The 20,344-nt window shown below is 48.9% G+C and overlaps 1 protein-coding gene across 2 annotated transcripts in view; it reads right to left on the bottom strand.

Annotated features, from left to right (window-relative positions):
* AXIN1 (axin 1) overlaps window positions 1-19,856 on the bottom strand; it is a 76,660-nt gene extending 56,804 nt beyond the window's left edge. Inside the window, exons 1-2 of one of the 2 annotated variants that reach the window (XM_056336753.1) lie at window positions 19,644-19,856; window positions 16,713-17,684 (exon numbers count right to left, since the gene is read on the bottom strand). In XM_056336753.1, the coding sequence (XP_056192728.1) occupies window positions 16,713-17,590 (878 nt within the window). In that variant the 5' untranslated portion in view covers window positions 17,591-17,684; window positions 19,644-19,856. The remainder of the gene's footprint in view (window positions 1-16,712; window positions 17,685-19,643) is intronic. The other variant, XM_056336752.1, reaches the window with a different exon arrangement.
* Window positions 19,857-20,344: the final 488 nt, after the last annotated feature.

Below are 20,344 nucleotides of genomic sequence, written 5' to 3'. Positions count from 1 at the left end.
CAAAGGGACTTTATGGCCTAAATTAAGCAATAAAATAGTTGAGATTGTGCGTTATGCTGAAAATTGGCCTGCTCCTGGTGCTATGGGAGGTGAACACCGGCATGTTCAGAACACCTGAAGAAAGCTCGGGGCAGCATGGCCTGAGGTATCAAAGTGTGTGGCACTTGCATTTAATAGACCAAAGTGACGTTTGAGGCCTTCGGTGCTCGTTGTAACCCTCTCTTGCCCAGGGGACAGTACCAACCCAAGGCATGGCATGGGATACCGGTGCTGGCATGAAGAACAGGCACATTAATAGGATAATGGTCCTTCATGCCCGTGACCTTTAAGGTTGGTTTACAGGCAAAGCTCTGCTGGAAGCTGTGGGCTTCACGGATGTGGTTTCCCACCTTTGACAGCAAGCCATGCCTTTGGAAAAGGAGACAGGAAAATCGAGGAGAAAGATGCTGGTAGGTCTGCAGCACAGCTGCACATCCTGCCATCTGAGCAGCTCCTGCCTCTCCCACCTTGATCAAAATTACACAAAAAATGGAATAATTACAGCTCCTCTTGAAATGTTTTCTGGCTTGTCTGCATTTTTAATTGAAAAATAGCCAGATAATGGGATACCTTAAGAGTTGGGTGTCGGTGCTAAGTGTATATTCTCCAGCTCTGCCTCGTGTCCTCACACAGAAAGGTGAGAAATGAGAGGCTATCAAGAGAGGAGAAAGTTGACAGATCCATCCTGCCAGAGCAGAGCAGGGACTAGGCAGAGTTTCCACTACAGCAGCTTGGGAGGCACACAAAAAGTCAACTTGCAATGACACATGAGCTAGCGTGTCACACACCCCCACCCCTGACATGTGTGTGTCCTCCTCTTCCCACTCCAAAACAGGGTTTAAAACCCAACCAAACAAAAAATTAATTAATTTGGGCCCTATCATGATTTTCTGCAGCCTGACTCATTGCGTTTGATCTCCCAAAGCTGGCGAGAGGTGTTTGAGCCTGCCCTTGGAGCCCCCGGTGCTCCAGCCAAGCACCAACAATGACTAGACAGACTTCAGCGCCACTCCTTCCATCTATCAATAGAGTCACTGTTGGGTGAGCTGACTCACTGCTTTCCCTGAGAACTGTTCAGCACCGGTTCTCCATCAAAAGAGCAAAAATAAAACTAAATAATTTGATGTTTGTGGAGAGTTAGTTTAGCAAAACCAGTGTTTTTACAGTGTTTTTATTTTAAGGTTTTGTTTTTAGGAGGTTTCTCCAAAGGAAGCTGCTGCTTTCGGGTGGCAGCATTGGCCAGGAGCTCCTGGAGGACACTCTCAAGCAGCTCTTGCTTCTAAGACATGCTCTAAAGGCACAATGAGGAGGGTATTTAAACCTACAGACTGCATGTAAGGAAAAAACATGTAACAAAAGTCCTGGAAATCCCCAGGTATGGGAGCAGAGCCATTCATAAACCAGCCTGCCTCAGCACTGCATTTCCCAGGGCTGCAGTGCACAGTGACAGGGCTTTTCGTTTTCCCTTTACGCCTCTTCACCCCCTTACACCGAAGGTAAAACCCCAGACTGTGTGCATCAATCTATGCTACACCTTCCTCCGCCGCTCCCCACAGCTGCACTTGAGCTCAGCACAGCCAAGCCCGCTGGAGATGAAGCAGGGGTGAACACGATGTAGGGGTGAACGTATCCAGCTTGACACTCCTATTGCTCCTGTAAAAAAACGACAACCACCCACAACTACAACGAAGAATTTCCCAGTAATGTTCAATTAAGTAATAACGTTTAATGTGCCACCAAGGACAGATGCAGCTCGGAAAGACCACGACAATGAAAGCTTTACCATGAGTGAGCATGACACGGACCAGGAGAGACACAAGTTTACAGGTAGACCTTGGGCATGCAACATATCCCCCAACCAAGTCATCCCAGCATCCCAGACATGCCCTGGTCCTACAGGAATGCCAGCATGGTTGGGTCAAGGGCAACAGAGCAGCAGCAGCAAATGGGACACAAGGACCACCAGACTGGGATATGACATGCTTTTAGTCTGCAGCAGATCCAGGTTCAGTACGGCCCAACTCTCCCTCTGCTCTACATCCAGGTACTATCACACACCAATGAGAACTGGGATTCTCTGTATCTATCTGCTTCCTTCAGGCTGCTAAGGTTTAATTAACTGACTTCTCTATGGTGCTCATGAACGTCAGCCTCCACATCTTCTGATTAACTGCATTTAAGCAATTAATTCCAATTCAGCATATTCCTCCCGAAACTTCATGCAATACGTCAGAATAAAGAGATGCCACTACCTTGCTAAGAAGATGGTAGCTGTCTGAAGAGTGTTTTAGGAAAGCAGAAGCCAGAGTTCTGCACAACAGTACACAAGCACAATATTTAAGGTTTCTGAGTCCTTTGGAGACTTTACAGGACTTTACAGAAGACCAGTCCCAGTACAAACAATTCACCTGATGCAATTACAAGTCATGGTGGAGTCCCCAAACCTACCTCAATCAGACAGTCTTGATTTCCTGTTTGCGGCATTGACAGATGAAAAGCTCTACATTACAGGTAATTATACTTCACAGAGGACAACAATTAAGAAATAGCCAATTACATTTTACAAGCTCAGGATAATCAAAAGCTTCCTCAAATATCTAGAGTTGCAACAAGCACTTAGAAATGGCAACTCCCAACAAATTGCAGGTAATTTAGGGCAATTTACACAGATGACATATTTCCCTATCTGTGCTTAAAACCTTCAAACTGGGTTCTGAAAAATACTGCAGGAGTTCCTGTAATGTATCACTGCTGATTTCTAAAAATAGTGCATTGCCCATTCCCACCTTCGCTGGCTTCAGAGGTGAGATGCAAGGCCTCTGGTCACCACGCTGCTAAGAGAAATTCACCACCAGGTGAACAGATTTGAGATCAGATACTTAGAAAATGGGAGGATCATAACATGCATACCAAATCTAAAACCAACAAAAAAAATCCATTCCTTCTATTGCTGTTATTTGAAAAATATGCTCAATTTTAATACTGCATAATTTGGGTTAAGCTCAATAGTTTTTAAAGGAAGTCACCCACTTTATTTGCAGCCCAGTGCCACAGCTCCTATGCAGTCAATGCATGAGAACCAGGATCAAACAGCAAATTAAAAATCATTAAATGACTGAGAGGAAAGGAAACATACCTTTGTCATTTTTTGAAGCTTAACCTTTTAGACAGGAGACTTAAAAGCACTCCTAGAGGAGCAGAGGAGGAGAGATGGTCAAGGACATGACCTATTGTAGATGGCTGTTGTAGTATAGAAATTTCATTCCTCACTTTTCATGCATATTTTTGGGGGGTGGGGGTAGGGGGGAAATGCTTTTCCTTGCTCATGGGGCTTGGGTTGCTGTAACTGCACTTCTACCTCAGAGCAGGGCTCTCATATTGCAATTCACAATTCTTTGCAGTGATGGCTCCTGGTCTCCTGGACACCCGTCCAGCTGTTAGTGCCATTACTTCAACTATATGAGCACAAGAATTTCTGCAGGGCTCTTTGTTGCACGAAAGCTGATGGAAGTCCTTCAGACATGCATGTGACAGGGGAGGATCTTAATTCCTGGCACTTAATTAAGGACTAAAATCACAGAGGCACTGGTTGGGAGGGACCTCTGGAAGAGCAGAGTAGTCCAGCCTCCAGCTTGGAGCAGGACTACTGTCAACACCAGGTAAGGTGGCCGCGGCTGACATACTTACTGAGAGCAGGAGTATTTTAAGGAATTGGTGAGAGAGGTAAAAACATGATTAGCTATGGTGAGGTACTGAAACAACTTTTTCTGATCTTGCATGACAGGGACCATGTGAAGAGCAAGGAGGAAGGATTAATGCAAGGAAAGCCAACAATGTGCTTCAAAGAGCCTGGGACAAGCTTTAACACACTTCTCTCCCAGAAGCGGTGCCGTTTTGTCTATATGGGAAGCCAGAGGTAGGAAGAATAGCAAAATGCCAATAAGGCACTCCTCCAGGACTTGGAGGGCACTCTGACCTCCAACAGCTTCTGACAGCTCGCACCGTCAGCAAGTCCCCAGCCAACACAGGGCCACACCATCTACCCTCTCCTCTAGTCCACCTCCTCAAACCCAGACTGCTGCAGGTCACAGACTGCCGGTGATACTTCCCTGCTGCCCTCCTCTCCTTCCCTGCTATGGCACTGCCACTCTGATGCTCCCCATCTCCATGCTCACCCCAGCACGTGAGAAGGATCACTCATCCCTGAGGTCCCCACCACTGAAATCATACTCTCTGTTTCCAAATTCACAGTCAAAATGTGGTAACACAGAGGGAACGGATGCACTGAGCACTAAGATAGTAAAGGCAAAATCCAGCAACCTAGCACAAATACGTGTCAGCTAGGGAGGGGGACTTGGTGCAGAAGGGTCCCCTGTATGAAAGGGAGAGCTGATGAAAACCTTTCTAAGGCCCAAAGGGGTTGACTGTTTAATACAGTTTAGATCTACAACACTAAAAGGTGACCCTACACAGGGGGGAAAAAATTATTCTCAACTCTCTCTCCACCACAACTGCATTGGTGACAATATGGTTAGAAAGAGACCTCTCAACTGTACTCCAGGACTTTTTACTTGTCCTCTGTGCCAAAGGCAGAGTAACCCAATGTTTTAAATCCTGTTCACACTCAGCTATCACTCAGGGCTGAATATAATTCTGTTTGACAAACCTGCCTGTTTTACTAAGTTGCTAACTACACGAGTTAGATAATTTCAGGTGCCTGCTCTTACAATCCCAATTTTGCCTACTTGACATATCAAGGTGTGTACATTCAATTTAAAAAGAAAAACTACTTTTAAAATTCAAATTTTAAAGGAAGCGCATTTTTCTTCCCGGCTAATTGCCTTCTATGGCTTGGCAACACCTCTGTGGACAATAGGTGCTCCTGCCACTACTGTCCCATCTGGAACAAGAGGTTTGGCTCCACTCTCACGCTCTTTCTTCAGCTCAGGCTTCCAGGATGATTTCCAAGGCTGGGAAGTGAGAGGATTATGCTATTCCATACCACCCGAGGCAACACACTACACCCAAGTCCACAGCCCAAGATGGGCCACCTGGGAGGGTTTCTCACATTGCTGGTGCCAAGCCACAGGTGGCAATTAATGAAGAAAAAGGGTTGCTTGTAGCTTGACTGCTGGCAATGTGGTTGATGGTTCCAGACAGAAGAACCTACGTACATGAGGTGAGAGCGCAATCCATGCAGAACTGACTCAGGGCGTCACCATCAGGGACCAAAACCCAGATGACCTTGCCGAGTCCAAGCAACTGCCATCTCTCAAGTGTATCCTACCATAGGGGAGGCGAATCCAGTGTGCTGTACGACGCACGTACCCTCCTGAGCATGTGGAAGAGCTGTGGGTTGGGAGGACTGCAAGGCCAGCATCTTCACTATAAAATTAGTGGGATATCAGCTCACTTGCTACAGCTCCAACAAGCCTCCTCTCCCAGGCTGAGAGTGCCTGAATCAATGATACTTGCAAGGGATAGTTGGCTTTCAAGGAGGGGAGCGCAGCTCCAGCACTGCATCAAAAAAGGAAAACAGATCAACATGGGACCAGCTGACTTTTCTGCCAAGGCTGCTGCAGGATAAGAAAAGCCTCCTTGAGCTCTTGACTAAAGCTGGAGCTGCAGGCAGCAGGGCTCAGCAGGAGAGGGGCCAGAACAAGCACTGGAGTTTTTTGCTTTCCTCAAATCTGCTCATCTCTTCCAGCCAAGCAGCACGACGGAGCAGTGGAGCTCAGCTGGAGAACTGTCCCAGGGACTGAGGGCACCCTGCTAATGTCTGGATCAGAGATGCTAACCGAGATGTTGGTCTCAGAGATCCTTCCCCTCCTCTCCCTGCTCTGCTGCAGTGGAGCAAAGTGAAAGGCAGCACAGGCTGCTGCAGGTGTCCGTGCCCTGCCGTGCCTCTCACTGGAAGAAAAACGCACCCTGAACCTGATGAAACTGGAAGGCGTTGGTTGCTCGGTGGTGACACCCACTGCAGTGCCGGCTGCCCTCCCGGCCACGTGGGCACGAGCCCTGCCCTGCACGGATGCTTATCTGGGCCGGTGAGTTGGGAAGAGTGCTATGTTAGCATAAAAACAACAACAACCCCGAATAATTTTCAGCCACTTCAGCTTACCGCATTTCCAACTTCTTGGCAATGACGGAAGGAGAAGCATGTGAAAAATGCACCTCTCTCAGCGCAGGCTACCTTCTCCTGAATACCGCAGGGCTGAAAATAAAAATACTGAGTTTTGCCCAGTTGGGCAGAAAGCACGAGCACCTGGAATGACACACCACGAGGAAAAGCACTGTGCCTTCCAACACCCCTGAAGTCAGCCTGCTGCATCTGAGAGGGACCATCCAAAGGAACTTCCCTCCCTTCTTCCCCAGACCACTACAATCCATACAACAGATAATGCTGTAGGGATGTAATCAGGGGAGAGCAGATATAGCCCACAGCTTGGCTGCGTGGCTGTGGGCATACAACGCTGCTCTCCAACCACCTCTCCACCGGTCCCCATCAGCATGTTTGTGTCATCCAGCTGCTACAGCCTTTGCCACCTAAAACCTACAGAGAACAAATCTGCGTGAAACTGCTATTAAAACGACGTGAGCCTCGGCACTCTGCCTATCCTAGTGCCAGCCACCGCTACGACTGATTGCACCTCACCAGTGAAAACTCTGGAGATGGAAAGGCCAGCAGAGACAAAGGTGTGCTGGGATTACCTTTGAAGGGATTTAGATCTGGAGCACTCAACACCGACAAACTGCTGAGACAGGCATTTACTCAGGTGTATAAACACCACGGACGGCAAACGCCAGCCTTGCAAGAATTCTCCTCCAAAGCATAAGAATAAATTCAACATGTTTTTAAATAATTATGGATGAATCATTTGAAAAAAAACTTTCTACGTTTTATCTTTAGTTGCTGACACCGATTGTGCAGCTGGTTTGTTTTTAGTATAATTCCATATTCCCACCTACTTGCACTCTTAGTGGGTAGCAGAGTACCTCAAGGTAGCAGAAAACCTAAAGCATAGGCTGACATTTCCTTTTGGCCTTTGAAAGTGATAGAACAGTTAACACAAAACTTAATTCATTTGAGGTGGGAGGGGGAAAGAGAGGCCGCAAGTTAATTTCCCTTAGAAGCCCGATGGTCCCCACCCAGAAACCTGCACACAAAAGAATACTGCCTTTTAAACTGGTAGGTTAGGTCTGAGACCAGAGGAAAGGTTTGTCAACCGTGACAAGCTACGGCTTGTTTAACAGTCGACTGGAGGGTTGAAAAGTCTAATAAAACCAAAGGGCCTTCCATAACAAAGCTGCTGCCACTTAAGGAGAACTTTCACACCCATTCTAGTAGGGTTTTTTCAAACATGCAAAGGTATTTGGAGCCTCTAAAGCGAGCAAAGACACATCAAAACCCAGCAGCTAGAAACCGAAGCTGGAAAAAACTGAAGCAAGCCATAAGGAACACACTGGGAACAGTGAGTAACTAACTGCGGGAAGAGATAACAAAAATGCTGCATGACCTCCCATCACTTGGATGCCTTTCTAAAATAGACACTTCAGCCTGACCACAAGTTATTGTGCAAGAATCACTGGGTAAAGCTGCGTGACCTGTTATCTCCAGGACTAAAGGAAAGTTTTTCCCATGCCCATCTGGAAAGCTTCCTGTCTTCAACAGGAGGAAGGTTTACGGATCATTTTTAGCAGGCTCCACCTGCTGCATCTGGGGAAGACCCAAAACCAGCACTCGGGGACAGTGGGATGCTCTGCCTTCTCAAATGCCTCCAGTTGGGCTAATTTCCCCAGCCGGCAGCATGGAAATCACCCCCAGGTCACAAGCTTCATTGCATGTATCTGGAGGGGAAAACCACAGCGCTGTTTTACAACGTGACAAATCCTACGCTGCAGTGACACATCCGCACATACTTTGCTGCCCTTTTCCATCTTCTTTCAAGCTCATCTATTTTTGCCAGCATTGGCCCATCTTGAAGAAAAGAGGGTCAAGCGACCCTTTCCAAAGCAGCTTCTCCCAAGAGAGGAAAACAAAGTTTCTCTGAGCATGCCGATGTTCCAAGACAATTAAATACTTCCACAACAAAGGTGGTGGCTTCTGCCATTTTTTTCCTGCCAGAGCCATGCACCAAGCAACAAAGGACTTGGGGTGATGGTCTTCGTCCAGCGCTAGCAGGTCAGCAGAAGACACATGCTGCACACACCTGAGGCTGCCAGCGTACCCAACAGCTTTCTTCTGCAGCTTTGCTCAAGAAGGAACATTTTTCATTTCCTAAGAAATAAACGTTATGACAGTCACATGGACTGAATTAAAAGTACAAAGACAAGGCTTCTTAGCCAAAGACCTCAACTTTTTATTAAAAAAAATAAAAAATACATGCCCTGTGGAAATCCAATCTAGGGAGGGCCATAAGGAGAGCAAGAAGGTTCCAAGGTCACGTTTTAAAATCTTTTGAAGGAGGAATGAAGCCAAAGTCCGAAGGAGGCATTCTGTGCTACAATCTGTACAGCTTCCCTTTCTTCAGCACACTGCAAACATTACAGTGCAAGAACTTGCTGTCTTTGCTCGGGCACTCTTATTTATATACAATAAAGCCCTTGTGCAGGAGATCAAGGCTGTATTTCATTGATTTGACACGATGGTTAACCCGTGAACTTTGCCCCTGCTAATAGAATAATTTCTATTTGTTGATTCCTCTTTTGGGATCCTCAAGGGTAACAGTCGCTTCATCCCAGCTCTCATTTACATGTCTGGTGCCAAATGGTTTTACAGCTCTTGCTTCTGTGGGGCAGAGCCAGGACAAAGTTAATTAAGCCCAGTAGGTTACAGTGGGATACAGAGTCCCCACACCTCTCTCCCTGAATCCTACCTGCAATTCCCAGGAGCTCTCCTGTGACTCAGCTCCGATTTGTACTTAGCTTGTCAAAGCTTGGAGAGGTCCTCAGCTACCAAACGATCAATCCCACATGAATACATGTGCTGGCTGGTGGTCCCAAAGTAACCGCCTGGACCAGGCTGGCAGCAGTGGTAGAACAAGAAAGCCCCTCTTCCAGAAAAATCTCGCCCAGTCCAAAACACTGATTGCCAGCCAAGAAAAAGTCCAAAATTTCTGATTGAAAAGGATGAATCTGTTGAACACAACAGGCATGGTATTCCAGCAGAACTAACCCACCCTAAACATGGACTGCTACAAAAATGGCAATCCCACTTCCCCACTCCTACTGCTCTCCTCCTTCCAGCACCAGCATTTCTCTGAACACACCCACTGGAGATAAATGACAATAAACCAAACCTCCAGAAAAAAGGAAGATGAAAATGGGGAGAGGGAGAGGACTGAGACTCTCTGTCTACAACACAGCAGGGAATATATGGAGGTTGGAGGGATGAAGGAAGAATAAACCCCAGTAGCTTCTGGTCATTAGCTCTGGAGGTAGGTCCAGGGACTAACATGAGGTCCTGGTGCTAACCAGTAGGTCTCACTGGTTTCAAGCATTTTCAAGCAGGTTTTTTCCTCCATAGTTTTCCCTCCCTCTGCTATTTTTCATCAGGACAGATGAACATTATTCATCTATTAGCTATGTAGATAAGCTAAACACCTTTAAAAAGCTGGTACTTTAGGGACAGGTTGTATCTGGGGGGGTCACAGGACCAAAAAATTCCAGGTCTTACCACAAAACTGTACTCTGGAGTCTTCAAAGGTAAAATCCAATTTCCAGTTGGGTTTTATAGAACTTGGATAATGTGACTTAAAACTGCAACAGTTCTACTTAAATTCATCACTGCCTTACAACAGTGAAGTTTCGAGACCAAGGCTGCAAGTAACGATGGTTTTGCTTTTGCATGCAAGCATGACCTACAATTTTAACTTCTGAGTGTGACTTTAGGCAAAGCTCTGGCACATGGCAGAGGGGAGCGAGAAGATGCGTGTCTCCAGAAGAGTCAGACCTTTCCTCAAGTGCCCAGAGCCCAGTATTCAGGGCTACACCAGTGAAAGGGCAGCTTTGCCCCCGATGAGCAGAGGTGGGCACTGCAGACCCCAAAGCAGCTGACATCTTAGCCTTGTGCATACTGCAGTGGCAGGGAAAAAATGAGCCCTTTAACAAACAAATCACCCCAAAAGCAGCTGACCACTGCGGGATGGTGTGCTTCCAAGAGCCGCACCTTCTTTGCAGAGTCTGAAGCTGCACTTCCAACTGAAGCAGGCAGTAATTAGCTAATTACTGGCACTAGGATGCATGGTGTTCAACCCATTTTTTATCTGGTATGCTCAAAAGCATAGCTCTCTTCCAGTGTCATTCCACTTCCAAATCACCTCCACTAACCGAGCAGCAGAGCTATGACTTCCCATTGCCATGGAAGAGGTTGATAACAAAGCCCTAAGGACAACCAGCCTGACCCATGCTGGGCTGGCACACCGGCTGCTCCATGCTGCCTGGCGAGGCTGGGCAGAGCAAGCCCCTGCTCTCAACCAAGTGTCAGAGCTTTTCAGAAAGATGCTCAGAATTATATTCGCCAGCAATTTGACTTTTTAATCATTTCAATTACTGTGACTAAAACCCTTCAATTGGAACAAAACCAGGGAAAAATAACCCTTCTCCTTCTGAAACAGCCTGCCTAGCTTAACAGACCATACCAAATTGTGAAGGTTTTTGCTTTTGTGGTCTTCACATATTTCATTTAATGCAGATAATTAACCTCAGTTTCTAATTTCAAATCCTGCACATAAGGAAGCAAAGTGATTGAATACATTCACTGACAGACGGAAAATTAAAATATTACTACAGCTTCTGCATGCAGCTCAAAAGACAGGGCCTTGCAAAAGATCCTCCTTCTTTTATTTGACTGATTAACAGTAATTTGCTTAATGGATTTAAGGATGAGCCTAATAATCCAATGATATTTCCAAGAACTTATTTAGGATATCAGCACCTCCTTTCTGAGGTTTTGGTGTTTTATTTTTAAACACAGCGATTTTCCACACTACACATAAAGCCACTTCTGAAACCAGATTTCTCCACTGATCCTAATAAAATCAGGTCCACGATCTATTTTAAATGGATGGTGATTGCATGACTGGCCTTGCACCATGCAGCCACAGTGCTGCAACTTGTTGGAGCACCTTCTGAAGCCCCAAACCGAGTGATGACCCATGATGGCAGCGTGCTCTAGCACGAGAGGACTACTCACACACCTTGGGAATGTGGGGAAGTCAACAGCTCTACCCTAACACCAGGCCAGCATGTGCTCCCCCAGCACCCCCCACACCCTTCTCAGTCCCTTTTCTACCAGGAAAGCCTGGCATAACAGGATTTCACAGTCTGTCTCAATAGTTAATAAATCCAGCATCTAACAGACTATTAAAGGAAAACATCCAAGAGGCAGTCATTTTTAAAACGTCCAATAGTAACTTAATTATTCAAGGGATTAGCCCATTATAGCGACAACAAAGAAACTCTTGAAACATAAAGCCAAGTTGAACGGCAGATCAAAACCAAGGTGTACGCAGCCTGTGGCCCGCCTCCTGGGTATGCTTCAGCGTCCTGGGATCAGTTCAGCTCCTGTTCAGCCTTTTAGCACCCAATTCTTTCTGAAACCAGGCAGAACCCAAACCAGCCCGACTTCCAACCTGGTTCTCAAAATACGGCATTTCATGATTTATGTCATCATTATCAGTGCACATCAAAACAGGACCATTGCCAACACGGGACCAGCCGGGCCATGGCACTAACCCAGCCGTGAAGCCCTCCAGGGACTGGGATCCCCTCTGCTCTGGTGATCTGTTCCTGGGCTGCATCGTGTCCCCCTGCCATGTCCAACCTCAACCTCCTCGGCACCAAACAGATGGTAATATAACTCCCCTTTTGTGCTTTTACCAGAAGTGATTCTGTAACCCAAATAAAACTCAATCACAACAAACTAAGGTAGCTGTTTGCTGGAGGAGGGAAGAAAACGCTATTAATCTATCAAAAGAGAGTGCTAAAAGCTTAACTACCTGTCTTTAAAAAGAAGCCAAAGCACTGATCCATAACCAAACAACAAATACACCACTTCTTCATCTTGATTTGTGTAGAGGCAAAGCTATGGGCACAAAAGGTATTCTTCTTCAAATAAAATCCATTCTAGAACTTGGCAACCACAAGTGTAAATAGTTTACACTGTTAATGTAAGCATTTCCATGCAGAAGTTTCATCAGCTTAACAATGTATTTAAAAAAGCTGGCGTAACTTCTGTGCAGAAACACCATCAGTCTTTGTCTTGTGTATCTTAGAGCGCTCCAGTCACTAAATTACCACTTCACGCTATTAGCATCAGACCCCACCTCCCCGTTAGGCCAACTTCTCTCAAGAACAATGCAGAACCAAAACTATTCTTCTGTAACTTATTTTCTTTAAAATTGGAAAGAGCCACTGCTCTACACAGACTCCAAACAGAGCTGCATTGATTACAAGTGATGTTATGGGCCCAGCAATTTTAATTCAAGCTAAGCATCTAAAACTTTTCTTTCTGCCTTTACATATGGGTATAACATTCAGTAGCTGCTTTCTTCGAGCAAACAAGCTCTCATGAAGCTGCCATAGCCCAAATCCAAGATGCACATGCTGTCCCCTCCAGTTAAAAGAAGCATTAGTAAGGCAGTACCGTATGCCTTATACTTTATGAACACAGACTGCTCCCGCATCAGCATTTGTGATTTTGCATCCCCAGTTTTCCACTCGTTTGGTACAATTAACACCGATTCCTTCACCACACAGTCTTGAGTCAGAAGTGTGCAATTTAATTACAAATGAAGCAGCAAACCTCAAAATCAGGTCTGCCAGCTAAATTTCACCTTCCTCCTGATGCAGGCCCAGCTTCTGACCGCTGGACCATTTACCTAAGCAATGGTGAGATCCTGCATCTTCCCCGAACCAGCCTACAGCGTTCCTCTCCACGCCACAGTTCATCACTGCATCATCTCAGACCAGACATTGTCACATCCCTCTAAAGCTCCTTCAGCTTTGCTCCCCTTGCTTTCTCTGCATACCCTGTTATCAAGAAGTGCTGGTTGTATGTTTTGGGGAGAGCTGCCCTTGCATGCGTCCACAGAGACTGCCAGTATGTGGGCACAACCATAAAGACTCTCCTGGTGATTTCTGCTGGCCCCAGTGCAGACCCACATCACCCATCCTTTTCATTTGAACCACCAACACTTGTGAAACACCACGAGCTTAGTCAGCTCAGCACTGTGGAAATTAAAGCTTGGATCATGTAGCCAGCTTCCTTTAAAAAAACCAAACCCATGTGTATATCAAAGCCTCCACCCGTGAGAAATTCCTCTACCCGTGCCTGCAGCTCCACTGCAACACTAATCAATCTCCAACAACTTGAGACTTCACCCACCACCATGTGTCTTCTCATCACCATCCTCCAGGTTTCCTTTTCAACACATTGTGCACCTCATGACACTGGTCAAAACCTAAAACAACTGGCAGAATTAACCCAAAGCTCCCAGCTTGCTTGGCTTTCAGAAGAGACAAAGGCAGAGCTGCTCACAGGTAACACCATATATTCTTCTCACTTCCCACCATGGGAAGAAAGCAAAGGCAACGGCTGCAAGTACTGCTCTCCAGTGCCTTGCGAGTGGGAGGGGAGCCCCTTCCGACGCACAGCTAGAGACAGCAGAAGAAACCCACCCTGACAAAAGATTTCATCACCAATCATCAAATTCCCAACTTTCTAAGATGTGTGCATTTTCCCGGAGTGCTCAAAAACCAAGCTGCAGGACGGTTCTCAGGCACAGGTTTAATTTCTGCTTTTCGGATCTGAGGAACGCCATCCCAGTGTGTCAGAAGAAGGTTAATGAACGATTTAGCCGCCCTCACAACCATGTTAGTGTCACTTTCGGAAGCTGCGAGTTAATGCCCGAGATCTTCAGGGGTTACCCTCTTTGAAGTTCACTGATCCATAACCAATGTCCAATTAATTTGCAGGAGCCTAACTATAATGACTATTGGCCTTTTCCTACGCATACAAAAACAGTGGGCAACAGCAATGGTTTTTTGGCTTCAGGATATTCTCAAATACGTATGCACATTTGCACACCTTCAAAATATCCAATGCTAATAATGGGTTGTCTTCTGCTGTTTCAGGAATTTTTTACGTTTGCTCTCCCAAAAGCAGAGCTACCGCAAGATTTATGAACTTTCTGCTGAAAAAAATTTGGAGCTGATTCAAGATGCTCATTTGCTAACAGAGAAATACTTCTATTGCATTTGCTCAGATTCCTCTTTATTTAGGGTTTCCATGGAAGCCAAGGAATAGAAGTTCAATCTTGGGAAGATTAAACAGGCCCTCAGATATAATGCAAAACAGCTTATTTCAACATTCCCTCAAGAACAGAAATGAGAAATTCTTCCACACATATGCAAAAAAAAAAAAAAAAAGGTTTGTGGAAATTTTCAAAATAAATTGGGACCCAGCCTTTCAAATGCTGCATGCAGCTATCGCTTCTTGCGGCAAGCAGCTCCACCAGCTTCCTGCACAGCTACTCAGGTAAAAAAGGACACAGACAAAAAAGTCTGCAGGATAAAGATGCTACAGCTAAAAAACTGGCTTATTCAAGACAGCTATTGCTATATGACATCCGGGAAGTAAGTTAATTCAACCACAAGGTCTTGCACAAAGAGGAACAATCACCTCATAAATTAGTATCTCAGCAGATTTTTTTAGAATAAAAAATGCAGAGATTACGCAGTTCAGCAGCATCTTCCACGGCAATGCTCTGGGCGCTACTAGAGCTGACATACCAACATTAAAAAAATAAAATAAATCACTTATCTTCAGTTACTCCAGGCTGAGAAATGACTCCTGCTCTGGTGAGAACAGTAAACGTTTCCGTGCCTCCCTACCCCACAGGTCAACAGAGCGTCAGCAGCCACAATGACAGGCTGTTGGACACTACAAATTAATAGCAATGCATTTTTTCTGACCTCCATCCCCCAGGTAAAGGTTTATTTCATGTTGTTCCAATCTGGTATGAAAATGCCCAAGACAGAGGAAACTATACTCCAAAGTGCTTCTATTTCACAGCACATTTCTTAAGCCATTTTAAAATCTGGCACAGATCTATTCAGATTCTGGGTAAATGCATTTTTTTCTGAAGCTGGAGGTGAGAAGCGCAGTGTTGCACAAAGGTTTTTGCTACCTGCTCTAGCATGGAAACAAACACAGCTGAACGTCAAATAAGCTATTCTCAATCTTAAAGCCATTATCCCTTAAATAAAAAGATACTTAAATCATAGACTTTTCTAATCCTTTGCTTATGGTGAGTACCCAACAGCTCAGTGAAAATGCACTTCAAGAAACATTCAAGGTTTTTATTAACTCCATGGGAAAGTCCCAAGACACTGGGATATTTTTTTTCTGACTGCTGATTAAAACAGTGGGAGTCTGCGTGAATTCCCCTTCCCCCGCCCCCCCTCCCCGCAAGAGTTTCACATGCAACATCCCCTCCTCAAAATCTGTAAGAAAACAAGAATCAAACCGAAAACATTTCGCCAGCTGAAAGGCGCCGAGACCTTGCGCGGGGCGGGATGCGTTTCCAGCTGCCAGCCTAAAGGGTCGGCCGAGGGAGATTAAACACAGAAATGCTTTTCATAAGGCAGGCGGCTTTGAAGAGGACAGTTCAGCTACTTCATTTCGTAATCTTCACAAAGCGTCAGATTTTAGCCTAAGCAGGTCTTAAAACAAGGAGATTTTATTTAAAAAAAAAAAAAAAAAAAGGAAAAAAAAAAAGGTAGGAATGTGTTCTGGCCGGGTTCTGTTGATTCAGCAAGGGTTAGACACACACACGCTTATTGATCCCAGAGAGCTCCCTGCTAAGTTAATTGTCTGGAATTTTAACTGAGCTCTCAGCAAGTTTCAAAATCCATGTTGGCTGGAAGTGGGTGGGGGACCCAGAAAAAAAACAGGCTCCAAAACTGTGCAACTCCTTCGGTTAAAAAAACCAGCAATTACTTTGATGAGGGGAAAAGCTGCAGCTGGGAACAGTTTTAACTGGATTCGGTGATTCTGGCTCTGAAACTGCTAGAATTCAGTGCTGGGAAGCTCGCGTGCAAAGCAATACCATTATTGGGGAGCACTGTGAGCCCCATTTCACTCACACAAACATTACCAAGGTGACAGTATCTCCTGCAAGCTTTCTGCAGCTTCTAGTTGTGGCTCATCACAACAGTTTCCCAGTGCATTTATACAGAGAAGTTTTACCACCAGCTGTACTTGCCCGTGCTACAGTAACTGAAGGCTGCCCTTCTGCTGATGTGGGCTACTGCCAACCCAAACTGCAGCTTGCTCAACTGCTCGCCACGGCTCTGCACTGCCCACCAAGCCCTGCCTGCCTCCAGACCACGTCCAGCAGCAGTTTCCCCAGGTGAGGAGCGTGCTGCAGGGATGATTCATGCCAATCAGACAGGAATGGCCAAAGACACCCTTAAAATAAGCTGCAACTACTTTCAAATAAAGTTCTGCATTCCACCAAAGCACCCGCGCAATGCCATCCTGTACCAATGTGGATGCTCCTTGCCCCCAAGGTCCTCCAAGGCCTCCCATCGCTCCCGTGCCCATCCCATCCCTGATCCCTTCCCCGGAGGCACCCCGCGGAAGGGATGCTGCCCTGGTGCTCACCTACCTGAACTCCCTGCCCTCGCTGTAGCGGCGAGCTGAGGCAGCGCGCTGGGTGGCCGTCTCCAGAAGCAGCTTCTGCGTGAGCCTGCTGGAAGGTGCCGAGTCCCTGCTGGCCTCAGGCTCGGCCTCTTGGTCACACTTCCACTCCTCGTCCTCATTCAGAGTTGGCAGATACCCAGGTAGCCCTTTACCTGTCCCAGACCCTGAGCTTGGATCACTATAAATTTTTGGACTTTCCCCACCTGTCCTCGTGTATTCCAAATAAATATCTGACTTAAGGAACAAAGGGTAGGTATTGTCTTCTATCATGCACTGAATCTCCGTTTGGGCCTGGTCAAACATATCAGGGTCAATCTGCAGTTTCATGACGCAGTCTTTGATGAAGCTTTTTGTGGCCGGTTTGATCTGCCGGGACACAATGCCGTTGTTGTCGAGGATGTATTTTTTGTAAATGGCTTTTGCCAGCTTGAGTCTTTTTTCCTCGTTAGACGCACATGGCTCCAGCTTTCTGAAGCCGCTGCAGGCAAACCAGAAGTCCAGCAGATCCGCGCAGTCCTCCTGTTTCAGGAAAGTCCTGAAGAGGTTGATACCATCTTGATCATCCAGCAAAGAGTGCAGCGACTCAGCCCACTTCAGGTAGGGTGGAGTTGGCGAAGCACTCCCCTCAGGCTCATACCCCAAATCCAAATCAGAGCGCCTTGGTGTTGCCGTGGACATCTCATTTCTAACCACATCGCTTTTACCGGAGTAGAAACCGTGGCTAACTGGCCTTGGATCTGTGGACACAAGCTCCCCCTCCTCACCAGGAACCGGTGGCCTCGGAGCATCTTCAGTGAAGCTTCCTCCAAGGTCCAAGGGGAAGCCTTTCCCCTGGATATTCATCTTTCTGGTCCTTGCTTGTGCAGGAACAGTGGGGGATGAGTTCAAATCTCAAATCACCAATATTTGTAGCTCCAAGGTGAACAAGTTCGCTGGGCTGAAACAGACAAGAAAAAAATAAGCAAGTATCACTGTAAATAAACACTCTAAGATTACACTAACTTTGCTCTGTGTCATTACTGTATTAACACCTCTTTTTCAGCAGAATCAATGGCAAAGTGGTTGGTGGCTTCACAGCATGCAAAACCAGGCTCAAATCCTTTAAAAATGACAGTTACAGAGTATCCCAAAACTTTACATCCAGCATTCGGCATCATGGATACGGCTGGTGCTACCCTATAACAGCCGCCAATTTCCCAATGCCAGTGGTTTTACAGGACCCTGGGATCTGGCAGTCCCCACATCCAACAGATCTACGCTCAGGTACCACACGGTGCCACAGGACACATGCCACCTCTGCACTGCCACTAACTCCTCTGCACAGCCTACCTGGACAGCACACATACCAGATCATACTAAGGCAGCATGTTTTTATCGGGCTATGGGTCTAGGAAATTCTCATCCCCAAATAGGAATTTAAGGCTTGTGAAAAATATTTTCAAAGAATATCCAGTTAGTCCTGAAAGCGAGACTGCACCTTAATCAAACACAGGTGGCTTTCGTACACTGAAGTGACATACCAGCGCCACATTCCTCGCAAATCTCTGCGTTTTAGAAATAGGCTGCGTCGCCTCATCTAGCTCTAGGGGAATACAGATGCATCGTTGACCCCAATATTTTGGGCATCTAGACTGCATTCTTGCTTCAGATGGGCATGTTAGCACAGGAGCTCAGTTCTGGCACTGGTTTTTGTAGACAGGCCATTGAGAAAAGGTTCATTTATGCTAACAACATTGCATGCTACAGGCCTGGGAAAATTTCAGGTCATCAAAAGAAGATGAGAAAATCACCTCGAGAAGGAAATCTGATCAAGTACAAGAGCAACGAGGCAATATGGAGGCTGGGAGGTGTGGGGAAGGCAGAAAAGGGCAATCCTTGTGTTGCCTACTTCTGCTGCTCAACAAGATAACTGCATCACGTAAAGACAGTAGCAGAAGTCTCGCTTTCTAGAAGAGCATCAGTCTCAAAGCCCCGAGTACTGCAGAGCACCAGCCGCCTGACAAATTACTCCTTGCACTGGATTAACTCAATTGCATGTGAAAACACACCAGGAAAGACATGTTTTAGCTCAGCCTGCCTTCTCAAAGCTCACCCCACCCCACCGAACACGTCTTTGAGGTGCTTTGCCATTTCTCTGAGCACGGCCAGGCCCCATGTGCTCAAACCGTGCTGTGCTGCAGGGCCAGCGCCGCCCTCACACCTGCCTGAGCCCGCCACAGCAGAACCGGGACATTTTCGCACCATGCTGCATTTTGAGGTCGTTGGTGCCCCAGCTATCGATGCGAGCGCTGGCTGGGCACCCACCCCCCTGGGAAAGGTGCCCGGATACCCCTGCCTGGGTGCTGGTGACCACCCGGGCAGCCCCCTCGGGCCCCCGGGGCAGCCATGCCGGTCATTGTTGCGGCGAGGCGGCGCTCGCTGCTCGCCCCGGCCGGGGGCAGCCCCGCGGGGTGCCCGCCGAGAGCGGGCGAGCGCCGGCCGCAGGCGGCGAGGAGCAGCGAGGCGCCCGGCCGCCTCTCCCCGCCGCGGGAGACCCCGGGCTCCCGCCGCCCCAAGTTGCCGCGGGGAGGCGGCGGGCCGGGGCCGGCTCCGCGGGCAGCCCCGGCGCTGACAGGACGCCGCGCGGGGCCCCCCGCCGCCCCCGGGCAACTTCGGGGGAAGCGACCCGGGCGGGCCCCTCGCCGCCGCCCCCGCCGCCTCCCCCGGCCCCGCTCGCCCCTCCGCGCCGCGGCCCGGTCCGCGGCCGCCCGCCGCCCGCCCCCCCCGCGCCCAGGGCGGCCTAGCGCCGGCTCGGCGGCGCCCGGCGCGGCCCCGCGCCTCCCGCCCGGCGGCGGCCTCCGGCGCGGCCTCGGCGCAGGGCCTGGGCTCGGGGCCGCCTCCCCGCTCACTCACTCACCCGCACGGAGCAGCAGCGGCGGCGGCGCGGGGCCCGGCCCATGCGGCTCAGCACCGGCGGCCCGGGGCGGCGGGCGGCGGCGGGGCGGCGGCGGCACAAAGCGGGCGGCCCGGGACGCCCATGGCCGCGGCCGCTGGCTTGTGGCGGCGACAGGGAGAGAGCAGCAGCCAGCCCCGCACCGCTCCGCTCCGCCTGCGCCGCTGCCTCCCAGCGCCGGGGAGAGCGGCTCAGCCGCGCCCCCCGCGCCCCCGGCCGGTACTGCGGGCCCGGCAGCGGCCGCGGGGGCGGAGCGGGCCCGGCGCGGCCCGGCTCGGGGGAGGCGGCGCAGGGGCACACGGCGGGGCCCGGGCGGGCCGGGGCAGCGTGGAGGCCTCGGCCGAGAGGGGCCCGGCGCCCCGGGCCAGCCGCGGGCACACGGCCGAGGGGCCGGGCCCGGCGCTGCGGGGCCGTCTGCCGGGCTTGCCACCGCGCTCAAGGGCCGAGCGAGCGGCTCGGGGCTCCGTCTGGCGCCGGCCGAGGGGAGCCCGCTGGGCACCGGAGGGAGGGCCCGGGCGGGGGTCCCGCACCCCCAGGGCCGCGCTGGGAAATGGCACGGAGCTGCCGTGCCCGGCACGGAGCGGCGCGCCCGCTGCCCGGGGGGTCCGCGCCCCGGCCGGCCCTGCCGGCGGCTCCTGCCCCGCAGGCGGCCGCAGCTGGCTCGG

This window comes from Falco biarmicus, chromosome 4 (genome assembly GCF_023638135.1).
Source record: "Falco biarmicus isolate bFalBia1 chromosome 4, bFalBia1.pri, whole genome shotgun sequence".
Lineage (NCBI taxonomy): Eukaryota > Metazoa > Chordata > Aves > Falconiformes > Falconidae > Falco > Falco biarmicus.
The sequence above is the reverse complement of the archived record's forward strand: the minus strand, read 5'-3'. Positions and strand labels throughout refer to the sequence as shown.